The sequence below is a fragment of the Anguilla anguilla genome, chromosome 3 (assembly GCF_013347855.1).
Source record: "Anguilla anguilla isolate fAngAng1 chromosome 3, fAngAng1.pri, whole genome shotgun sequence".
Classification (NCBI taxonomy): domain Eukaryota; kingdom Metazoa; phylum Chordata; class Actinopteri; order Anguilliformes; family Anguillidae; genus Anguilla; species Anguilla anguilla.
Genome location: NC_049203.1, coordinates 41,156,214 through 41,169,178, shown reverse-complemented (window position 1 = coordinate 41,169,178; position 12,965 = coordinate 41,156,214). Strand labels below are relative to the sequence as shown.

The window sequence follows — 12,965 nt, the reverse complement described above, 5'->3', positions numbered from 1 at the left end:
CAGAGATCTGACTGCTTTTCTTTATTATCGTTATAATCAGCAAAGAAAAAGACATAAGAACAAGATGAAAATTGGATCATCATATTGCAGCTAAATGAATATTTGAGTCAGTTTAGAATGACTGTTAAAGATGGAACTATGTGGTTTGTCCGGTAATGTAGACTTGAGCAGATAGCTGTAGCATTAGTAACACACATGTCAAACACTGCATGTAAATATTTACTTTGCAAATTCAAACTTTCAAAATATAACATGATCAGGAATGATTTAGAAATAAGGTTAATTTTAGGCACACACCTTCCTGTCTTACACAATTCAGATTCAGAATTCCCCTGGATGTCTTAGTATAAACCCTTTTATTAACATATGATGAGGGTCCCCAGGATGCATTTGGGCCTGTGTGAGGATCTCTGGATCAGAAAAAGTTGAAACCCCCTGATCTAGAATGCATTATGTAAATCTGCTGCCTGGAATGATTGATTTTATAAATATAATTGATTTCCCCCAAAATTCCTTTGGGATGACTTGAATGAACTCTAAAGCATAGACGTCACAACTGATTCTCTGGATATTGAATTTTCATGGTGGTTCATACCAAATACTGCAGCCTGCTATATAAAAATATACAGTAGGTCTACCTTCAATGGACCACCTTATCTACAATACAGGTATCAGAGCATGCACAAATACATAGGGTGCACAAACAGCAACCAAAAACAAAAAACAAAACAGACGCAGTAGGACGATATTGGTAGTAATATGACAGAATTGCAAATGCATTTATTTAACAGAGCTGAAACACTGAAGATATGGCTTTAGTCTAAACAGACAATTTATGACAGCATTTAAACTATAACCATGAACTAAAAGTTCATTGATTGTTAACAGGTCCTAGTCTGGTGATTGATTTATCAATAAACAGGAAACAGGCCTACAGCTAGAGTGTTAAGAAAGAGCACTAAAATACCATTAGTGTGACACCAAAAGTGTCATAAATACAAAAATAAACTATTTTGTTTAACAACGTGTTGAATAAAACCAATATAGGCTACTACATTTAGCCAAGATCACGATTCGCTTCATAAGGGTCAATTGTTATGAGGCGAAAACGATCGGCAAATAATTAATTAGTGTTGTATGGCGTATAATTAAATTTCCTCACATAAAAATCACACGTGAAATTTGTGCAATTTTCCGATAAGAAATCGTCGCACTTCCGGGATATATAAGCGAATTAAATATAGATAATCGGGGATTTCATGTTGTTATAGATACATTTCTCTCAAATACCAATTACTTAGCGTTTCTTAAACATATGGCTTCAAGTCAGTACGGTAATTTTGCTTCGATCGGGGTTGATAAAGTGCTAGGCCTCTAAAAGCGCTTTCATCGTTTTGTAAGAAGCACTGAAGCGTGATTTCAGTGGTAAATATTTTACCTGAATACGAGCCGGAAGGTTTTGTTTGCAAAGAGTTAAAAAGGCGGAAAACTGAGCGGATCTATGCGGGTTTCCATGTCAAACACTCCAATTCTCCATAGAAACTCCGATCTTAACGCGTAAACTTTATTAAACCCCGATGGTGGATTGATAAGGCAGAATTTCTATCGGAACCTTATTATTGTGAGGACAGGGAGGGATGACAGAGGTAAATTGCTCTTTTAATTAAAGCAATGCACCAAAGGAAATTGCTGTCTGAATATTGTCTCAGAGATGGGGCTATAGTGACTGTTGCCTGGAAACTTCAATCTGTTTCACATTTATTCCAGATGATAGGGCTGAGATAAAGTTTAATAAAAATCGCGCCCCAGAATGAAAATCGGCCCTTTCTGATCAAACAGCCACAATGAAGGCGAACTGTGGAGGAAACCTCATGTTTAACATGTATTTCTCAGGTATACGAGACGTTTTTCTCTCAAATTTGGGTATACGATTACCAAAACAATTCTATAAACAAAGAAAAGGCTTCAGGCTTCAGATGCTACACTGACCGTTCACGGACGGTAGCTTTGCTGTTTCAGACTGCGACAGGAACACCTCTCATCTTTTGTCGGAAATCGGATTTCCCTTTTCCTGAACGCGTTTCCTGGCTTCACCAGTGAAGCGCGGGACAAAAACTGAAAATGCATTAGGCTAACACCGAAACGGGACACAAACTGTATAGTGCTAAGACGCTGTTTCTAAAATACTCTGCGTATCCTAATAGTGCACTTCGGCATTAATAACTGTCATGAACTGTAATTCTGAAATAGAGTAGGATTAGGCTACTGTGACGCCATTACAGAATAATCTTTACTTGTATAGAGGACCTATATTAAATTACTTCTGTAAGACAGATCATTTATGAAATGAGATGCTGTAACAGAAAACTGTATTCAATTTAACTTTAAAAATATATATTTTTTCATTTCAGATCCAACAGAAAATTTATTAAAAGAAGGGAAAAGTTCGTCCTGGAATCCAATTAATACCGGGGTACAGAAAGGTAAGCTGAATGCTTGAACATTTTATATTGTAGTCTATATAATACATTTAAATGCTAGTACGTTTTTACCAGGGTATATACAATATATTACAATAAGATGGCGGTAATAATTTAAATTTTATTGTAGCCCAATTGTACATTCAGTTAGGCTACTTCATTTTTGAAAAACTGTTTATTTGGGAAAACGTTTTCAAAATTCCTAATAACATTTCACTTGTGGAAATCTTATCATTAAACACCTGAAAAATTGTAAACTAAAGTCAAGTTTGCACGTTTATTATAAATAAGTCAAATATATATATTTAAAAAACCGTTATGTGGGCCTAGCAGATCTACAGTCGTGAAAAATATCCTATGTCGCCTTGTTTATTGTGATTGTTTATCAAGATTTTTCCAAAACATCACATGAAATTCATTTAGTAGGCTGTTTATTTATTCGTGGATTGTGTCAGAACTGGATGTACATGTGCGAATAAAAAAGCCAACTGAAAGATTATCACTTATAATGTTCAAGCTACATGCAAAGAAATCGCCCTGATGAATTAACCGTTCAACACCTGGAAATTATACTGTAATGTCCATAGGTCCAAGCACGTCTCTGTGTCATGAACCGGTGACTGATTAATTAGTAGGCTACTTTTTTGCTAAGAGCAAGACACTCCGTAGTTTAGTTAACATCATTAGGTATAATTCTACTATGTAGACTCTAGAAAACCTTTACGTCTTTCAGAAGGAAGATTTGAAATTAAAGATTAATTGCCATTTTACACTAGGTATCACGAACCTAATTCTTTTAACTGAAGGAAATCGGGAGTTTCGTCCAATTCATTTTTACAAAAAGGTCACGTTTCATAAACTGTCATTAGAGACAGCACTGTCAATGTAATACAATGCAACTTTCACCGAAGCGCCGTAAACATAGGATACAATTCGAGAAGTTAGAGATATTATTATTATTATTATTATTATTATTATTATGCAAATAAGGCATCGCTCTAACACCTGCAACATACTCAGACAGCTCGATAATCTCAGTCAAATATATTTTGGTATTACTGTAGTTGACGTTGACGTGGTAGGCTATTTGTTTTTCGCCGTGAGTAAATATTTATCGAGCATAGCCTATATCCGTATTTACTGGTTTTCGCGTTCAGCGAAAGTCATTGTTATAACACAGACCACGATTATGCTGTGGATCAGATTACTTTGCGTAATGACGATCTAACATAATGACCACGAAATAGGACAAAATAGGCTATTGGATATAATGATAAATCATACAGCGCGCTTAACTTTATATTGCTAAATGAAGAGTCATATTGATTGTTTTTAAAAAAAATTGAAACTTAAACGTCATGAATCTCCTGTTTTCCTGTTTTGGATACAAGGGAGTGGACAAATTCAGCTATGGCAGTTTCTACTCGAACTCCTGTCTGACAGCTCCAACATAACCTGTATTGCCTGGGAAGGAACTAATGGGGAATTCAAGCTCATAGACCCAGACGAAGTGGCCAGACGCTGGGGCGAGCGGAAGAGTAAACCCAACATGAACTACGACAAGCTGAGTCGCGCGCTCCGTTACTACTACGACAAAAATATCATGACTAAGGTCCACGGAAAACGTTATGCGTACAAGTTCGATTTCCACGGCCTGGCCCAGGTGTGCCAACCCTCCTCTACTGAACACGCTCTCTATAAATTCCAGAGCAATTTCGCTCCCATCCCGTTTTCAGGGATTTCAAAGCTCAACCTCGTCGCTCCAGGCGTTGGGCCATCTGGGTTCTCGTACTGGCCGGGCTCTCCACCGACTCTTTACCATAGCCACAACCTGCAGCCTACAGGACCGTTTGGTGCTGTGTCTGCGTCACATATCAGCTGTGTCAACAATATAAACAATTTGAATAATATAAATAACCACTACAACTGAACGTTGATGTGTGTGTATAATCTCTCTCTCTCTCTCTCTCTCTCTCTCTCTCTCTCTCGCACAAATGGGTAAACTTCTGTTTTAGGGGAGAGTCGCTATGAATGTAACAGTTTTCTTATTTACTCATAAAATGTTTAGCCCAGCACGATGACATTTTTACTTTAACAGCTTTGACAGTAGTCATTACACGTTTCATTTATGTTCGTAACTTAATCGAGTCGAATACAATTTCAACCAAAGCTGGCTACAAGCAGTCCGATGTTACATTCATACCACCTAGTGGACACGGGCGAAATAATTGTAACAGTAAATGCAAACGACCTATAATGTGCGTATGGAGGTTTTTTTTTTTTTTTTTTTTTTTTTTTGCACATACTAATTTTATTCAAGGAAACACATTTCTAACGGTGACGTGAGATAAGCCACATCCACAGATTATGGGGCTTTATTCTTGCCTGGGTCCAGACCTTTGAATCCGCCCACTGCAGCCTGCAATGTCAGACTGAAGATGGAAATGGAGTGTAACGAGTTGACAATTCTGTCTGATATCAGGCTAGCTTTATTTATGAAAAATGACTGTGCGTAAACATTGACACACAAGAATCTTCATAACTTACCATCCAAATCCACGAGGAAATCGCCTGTTATTTGTTTCTTAACACCCATGTAAGCTTTCACAAATCAAATAGCCTACCATACAGTCCAACCTGGTGTGTGCTTATTATAAATACCTGTGACTCGGCAGCTGTTTCTACTTGGAGCATCCAAAAGATGATGCTAAGTAAAATAATGTTAATAAATATGAAACACCATTTAAAATGGCTGAAGTCTCCCCAAAAGGACACTACATGTAGCTGGTTTTCAACACTATCTATTGTCCCTAATCTCCAGATATGAAGCCCTCTGCATGACCTTGGGTACCAACCCTCTCGTTTTCTCTTTAGATGCCATTCTGTAAAGATATAACAGCAAAAAGGCACATTGTTTGTTATAGCATCTCAAAGGCGACATAATTGTAACACCGGTTACATTTACGCAAACGGGAACATTCTAACTTTTCAGATAACATCTAACATACCAACCTTTCAAGGACGGATGACTGCTTAAAATGATGTATGATTCGAATACTTGTTGGCCTAAATAATTCCTCTTATCCGAAAGTTACTTCGACAGCTTTTTACTTACCTCGCTCAAAAAGATGTATTTCCCACGAAATTGTCTAATCGCTCCATTCTTTTGGCACGCCATAGAGGTCTGAATTGCGCGTGTTCACAAAGTTGAAATGGCTACTGTAGCAGCATTGTACAAAAAGTTTTTGTTCTTCTTACATTTACGATGCGTTACATTCGTAGCAACTGTGCCCTATTCATCCTTTTTATCATAGCTTTTTCAAAAAGGACATTGATGAAAAGATATTAGACCTAAAATTGGCTTTACTTAGATTTTTCTCTTATTTAAATGAAGATTCAACGTAGGCTGCTGAAATGCAATGAGCAGCGAAAGGTTGATATCTCAACATTGTACTGCCGCCTGTCACTTAGTGGAACATTTCATTAGACATTTTCAATGTTCTACTGCCTGTACTGTACAATATTATCACGCATTCTAAGAAATACCGAATCTATTACCATTGCAATCATAGTGTTTATGCCAGCTTGAATTTCTATTTTTTTAAGCAAGCCAATATTCCCGAGACAAGAGCTCTAGTTAATTTGTGTTTACAGCACCCTCTGGTGATTAGAGTATGAGTACGGCAGATGGGAAATATTAGAAACGCCAACGAAAATATTTTACAGTCGTGAATCTTTTTAAATTCTGGTAAGTTTATAGTAGTCGTTAATCTGCCCCTGGAGTTATTATTATTATTATTATTATTATTATAGTTGTACCCCTCTTTCTCTCCCCGCTCTTTCTCTCTCTCACTCTCACGCACACACACAGTACTGTAATTTACGCAAAAGGTTATATAAATATATTGAGGTTTTTAGTAAAAAAATTAAAATAATAATAAACTCTATCTGTTAATTGTATGGATTATGATCATCTGACCTCTGCTTTATGGTTGTAATATTGTGGGATTTGGCTGCATAGTACAATTTCCATTATCATGTGTAACCCCAGGTGTTCCGTTAGGTGAGATAAAGCCTTCCAGGTTTACTACTTACATGTAGGAAATTAAGTCAGCTTGTAGTATGCATGCCAATGGCACATCTGATCTCTGCATCACATCTGAATCTCTGTGCATGCCTGATGGTCACAATGACTGAAAAAACATATGTAACATCAGATATCACAACACATAAATACTGGACATAGAATATTCTATTGTAATATAAATGACATGAACTGGCATATTGTGAAACATTCTGCTATTAATTTCACTTTCAAAGTTTTCCATGTTACCTTTAACAAGAAATTTTAATTTTTATTGTGATGGCTGTTGTATTTGTTTCTTTAATTGAAAAATAGCCTGTGGTTCACCTGAATGTGTTTTACCATTTCAGTGTATGAGGAAAACACTATTGCAAAAAATATTTGTTATTCATCTCCATTAATATTTAGAAAGCATTTCACGCCTCTGTTCAATGTTTAACCATTTGTAACCACTGTTAAATAATTTTACACAGCAGGTCTGTATTATTTACCTTTTAAGAGGGTGGGTAATTATTGTAAAATATTGAGGTCTGTTGTAAAAAAAAAAAAATACAATATTCTGCAATCTCTGTAATTGCATATTGCATTGGATTCCATTGTTGAATCAATTTCATCCACAGTTTGAATAAAATACATTGGTAAATTGCATCAATTGATTGACTCCAGAGTAAGAACACTTATTTCTTTACTTTTCATGAAATAGACTTGAATTTGAATCATTCAATGTGAAGACAGCCCTTACTAACATTTTACTTTCTTGGAGAACTGAACATGTGAAGATAGATTGTAATTTTGTAGATCGAGTTGAATTTTTACAGTAAATATATAGTGTTACCAACTGTTTTGTGTTTGTGTGTCATTCTGCAGATGTGATCTTAGATAAACCACATGAGGGAGCTCTTTCCTTTCAAGTGTTACATTTCCTCCGTTAGAACATACAATGATTGAGTACTTAGTCCTGTGTAAACCTTCTCTGGCCAGCCTTCTTACCTGCTACTGTTGCTACAAGCGCTAAGTCAGTACAGGCTGTGGTTTTACCTTTCAATCCCCTTCATCATCAGTGGGAACATCAGTGTGTGACTACAACATATTCAACATAGCATTGAATCTAATTCCCCTATATATTCTTCCTTGATACATAGTATACGTGAACAGTGATATGACACAGATGGTCATATGTTATACCTAGGAAGATATAACTCGTACATTTATTGTTTTTACTTAAAACAATCTAGAAATAAAAAAGTGGTATCAGGCAATGAGCACACGTGAAAAAGGTTCCATTCATTTGATGGAATGACCCAAACAAAGATTTCTGGGCTTGGCTTTTCATGAAACATCCTAACAGCTACATCTGGGTAGTGTGTGGAGAGGCATTCATGAATGGTGAAGGTGCACACTATCTATGTATGAGATGTAACTAATGCCTCTAGTATGGGTCTGCATTGAGGGGTAGATAAAGGGACACAGTGTGTGACTTGAATCTCAATAAAGCCTCCAGAGACCTGGCTCCTCTATCAATAGCAATGCTTTCCTCTGCTTTTAGACCCTGAGCTGCATTTCAAATCCTGTGACCATCCCCCATATATACAGCACCACAGCTACAAATGTGTCTACCACTGCAACCAGCACCACATTAATGACCACTACCATGACCACAAACAGCACTTCCAAAACAATAAACAGATAAAACAACTACAACTACCATAGCCATGCTAACAAACACAACCATGACAATGGAGCCTCAACCACCACCACTAACGCAAGGACTATATTTAGGAACAACAGCACAAAGAATAACAAGAATCATCATCATCATCATAACTTCATTTATAATGCACTCTTGACAAAATTGTTCTCATTCAAATTACTTGGTCCAGCAAGAACCACGACTGCTACTACAATCTCAACTAAAATTACAATTACCACCACATCAACACACTCAACCACTGCTGCAACCACAAGTGCTTGGGGTGGATTTTTTTAAAGCAAAAAATGTGGATTTGGTTGACAAATAGAGACTCTGTTAAACAAAGCAGCACATTTATGACTATTCAACTGCAAATTTATTCTTAACACCATGACATTTAATCTCATCCATTAGCAAGTATCATGTCTTCATGATCGTAAAATAGAATTATATAGAATGGCATGTTCTTTGGGCTTCCTCTCTGTTCTCATTTGCACTCATTTGTTTATATTGCAGTGACAAGCAGCACTAAAGGTGGTGCTCTCCCCCCGCCTACCATATCAGGGATCTAGTTTTTATACACTGCTACTATGGCAACAGTCTTCTGACCTTTTCCCAGAGGAGACCGGGAGAGATTAGCAGAAATGTGCCACACTCCTCAGTACAGGATTATTGACAACTATGTCTGTCACTCTTGCTAACATGGAGTCGTTTACAAAGAATAATGCTAATAATATCATGAATTTCAAACTGCAAATGTCACATAAGATGACACAAGGTGTGAAAGATTTCACAGTAGAATTAATCATCAGCTGCTTTTAAGTGATTATATAATTGACCAACATCAAACGTTCAACAGTTATTGATTTACTCCAATGAGGCTTCAAGCTCTGGAAGTCAAGTCCATTGAAGGTGCTCTTGATATTTTTATGTCTAATTCAGAACAGAGATGGTGTGCGTGTACGTATTTGTGTGTGTATGTGTGTGTGTGATACTGCTGCATTGTTGGAGTGATTAAGAGAGGTGGGATGAGCTGCATTTATTGATCGATTACAATCTTCTGAAGCACTACTGGCATGGAGGGCTTACACTTGCACAAATGGAACTGTTTGTATAAAAGCTTTTGGTTTTCATGAGAAAAATAGTGAGATTCATTTGGAAGAAAAAAGAATTGAACGCAAATACAGGTGTGTACAGAGGCCCTAAAGGGATGGTTGTATGGTTATTTTATAATATTTTCAAGGTAAAAATCCTTGAAATATGCCTTTAAAAATAGCAACCTCAGATTAAAAGCCTATTGCTTGCTAGTTTTCTTCTTTGCAGGGATAACGCTACGAGACCTTCCACCTGCAGTTCCTGGCTAGCAGGGTCAATGAACTGTCTTCATGGCTATCTTTGGGAACACTTAGGCCTACAGAAGCTAGGAAGCTAGTTTTAACTAGAGACTAGCAAATCTATCATATTGTTAGTTACAACTAGTTTGCTACCTATTGTCTACATGATTGTCTCCTGGAACACTGACAGAAGCAAGGGAACGTATCGGTAGCTAATTGAAACTAGCTTCTTAGCTTCAGGAGATAGCCATGAAGACAGTTCATCAACCCTGTTAGCCAAGAACTGCAGGCTTATCCCCGCTAGATATCAAGCTAGCTAGTAAGCAAGCAATAGGTTTTTGATCAGTGGTGTTATTAACATTATCTTACAGTATTAGCATGCTAAGTACTGTAGCTAATGTCACAATCATCAGCTGAATAATAGATAAAAATTTAAGCAATCACTTGAGTCAAAATAACAACACTTTCATTTGCCAGTCGCTAGTTAAAACTAACTTCCTAGCTTCTGTCCAAGAGACAGCCATGAAGTCAATTCATCAGGTTAAATGTTTTGTAAGATTTGTTTTGAGTATTTTTATGTTTTCTTTTCCCCTGTGTCCTGTTTAGGGCTCAGTAAAATACATTTAATATTTTAACTTGGAACTATTTCCTAAGGCACATACAACAGTAAAGAACACAATCAGTGGAGTCATGTCCATTCAAGTCCCCTCAGATCAGATTTATTTTTTGGTTCACTCAAATATAAAAAAATTTGTAACTTGTAACATTTATGCATGACAATCATAAATTATACAAGCCAAAATTATTCGAAATATGACTGAGAACATTGGTAAAAACCCTACTTCCCCTTTCCTTATGTTGCTAGTTCCTCTCTTGAGCCAGTTACATTCACAAGATATTACCTCAAGGATTGTACTTTGGCTAATACAGAAAAATGTTTTCTTAATTCTGACTTTTTTCCCTGCAATTGTAGCTTTATTTCTCGGAATTGAAAGTTGATTTCTCATAATTCTTACTTTATTTCTTGCAATTCTGACATGCACAGAAGTAGACAAATGCAGTGTATCTGCTCTTCCAGTTTTAAAATAGCAAAAACGGTCCCATCAACACAAATATGCTCCTTCTTAAAAAAGAATACTAACAAAAACCTAGGCAAAATCCATCTAACATTTCAGGTTTCAAGGGAAATAGGCCATTGGTGACAATACTGGAAACTGTGCAATCCGGAATATATTACATAATCCCTTTTGCGAACTGAGGGACATATTTTTCAGGACTGTTGCAGGGAAGCTGTCTGAGGGGTTTTGTCAAATGTTTTACAGTTAGGGCCTATGGAGCCCAAAAAGCATCTGCTATATGTCATATTGCGTTATAACACTGCATGCCTGTGCATACCCATCCACAATGTGGGTTTCTGTAATCCCCATAAGTATTGTTGCAATCAGCCTAAACTTGGGGCCATACGCTAATTTGGGCGTGGTTAGCTATTTTGGTTAAATTGCAACTGTTGTATTGTGGCCATCTTTGGACTTATCAAAATTTACTTTACAATTAAACACAGGTATGTACTACAGATCATGCATGCTGAATTTGGTGAGAAGCAGACAAGCATTGTAGGAGAGGTATGAAAAAGTTTGTTTAAAAAAAAATTCTAAATGGTGGAAAATCCTGTATGACAGTCTTAATATGTTCTATGAGTAACTTTGTTCATGATGAAGAGGTACATGTGGACAAAATTTGGTGCATGTACTGTAAGTGAAACAGGATGGCTGTAATAATTTTTTCAGTGTTGCAATTTTGGCGAGGGTGCTGTTGTGCCACCTACAGTGCCATAGGTATCATGCATAATGAATTGGCAGCCATACCAGACATTTTGTGAGAGTTTGAGCATCAGAAAAGGGTTCAAATTTAGCAGGAGTTGGAAGAAAATAACAATTATCAGAGTAAAGACAATATGGAACCCTTGCACTCTTGGTGCTTGGCCCCCTGACAATTAATATTTGTAATTACATGTTGATCCAGAAGTACCAGTGCTCCCTAGAACATCTCTCTAGAAGAACTGCCTCCAAAGATGAGGACCTCCAGGAATAATAAATCAAACCACATGAAATTCCATTTTGGGTTTTCAAACATTATGCTATCTGTTTTTATTAAAAGCTCACAGTCTGTGTAGTGGTTAGTGAATCCAAGCTGTCAGGCAAAGAGAGTTATGTAATTTTTAACTAAGATATGCAAATGCACAGGAAAAAATGGTTCATCCTATTTAGACATTCTGTTTCTCATTACAGTCATTTCAATGTACAACACACACTGTGCTTAAAGACACCACATTACTCATATTGCTGAGTAAGCAGTATGTTTAGACTATAATGATTTGTAATTAAAATTTTGAAAATCAATCTACTGTACTGTACTACAGCATTGAATTGTTTAATACTGTATTTTTCAGCACTATGTATCTATCAAGTTAAATTTAAAATGCTTCATGGGGAAAGCTACATTTCTATATTATATATAAATTATGGTCATTAGTCCATTGTGAGTTATCTAGAAAAGATTATCCTACACATTTTACTTCAAGGAGCAGAGGGTCATTTCCACTTCCAAAGCATGCAGTACAGTGTCTAAAGCTTGATACATTCTAACAGGAACTCATTTCCATTACATAAATTACAGTAAATTTAAAGTAAATATAGTAAGAAGAAGTGTCAAAAAAGATGCCTTATGTGCAGGAATGCTTTCAATTGATTGTGCTCTTGGGTCTCTATTTTATAAACAAGCAAACAGATTTATTACTTACTATATATGATTTTTTTGTAATATTTATGTTTTGACATTGCATTTAAACGTAAGACCATCCTATGTATTTAGTTTGCTATATCGCATGGATATAAGAGACCAATAACAAGAAAATCTACAAATGTAAAAAATGTAATAAATAAATTCTTGTTAAATTCAACCCTTTTTGCAAGAGGGACATTTATCAGGGAGCTGGGCTTGAGTAAGGTCCATGACATAAATAACTTTGCTACATATTCAGACAGTAAATAATATACATAATGATGAATTGAGCTAACCTTTAATCATGTTCACAAGTAGTAAAGCATTCACATTTGGATGTCTGTTCTCGAGGGAGTTCAGTGTTCTGATTGCGTCTGAATGATGGACTGACCCACTCCCAGTCAATGAGCTGCACAAAGAAGGGTTTCCTATAGGTTAATTCTCAGCACATCAAATTTGCTTCCCAAAATAAACATGTACGGCTATGAAGACCTGAAACAAAACAGCCATTCATCATTTTCAACCCAGTTTCCATATGCTCTTATCTTAGGACTTTCTCTTTTGTTTTAGAAAAATCATAAATAGTTCTATCTCTT

General features: G+C 36.4%; 1 protein-coding gene across 1 annotated transcript; it reads left to right on the top strand.

Annotated features, from left to right (window-relative positions):
- Positions 1–1,782: 1,782 nt before the first annotated feature.
- On the top strand, positions 1,783–6,308 carry LOC118222859 (protein FEV). The gene is made up of 3 exons (XM_035408758.1): positions 1,783–1,893; positions 2,412–2,483; positions 3,872–6,308. The coding sequence occupies exons 1-3, from the start codon at positions 1,845–1,847 to the stop codon at positions 4,408–4,410; spliced, it is 660 nt and encodes a 219-aa protein (XP_035264649.1). The 5' UTR covers positions 1,783–1,844; the 3' UTR covers positions 4,411–6,308.
- The last annotated feature ends 6,657 nt before the right edge of the window (positions 6,309–12,965 follow it).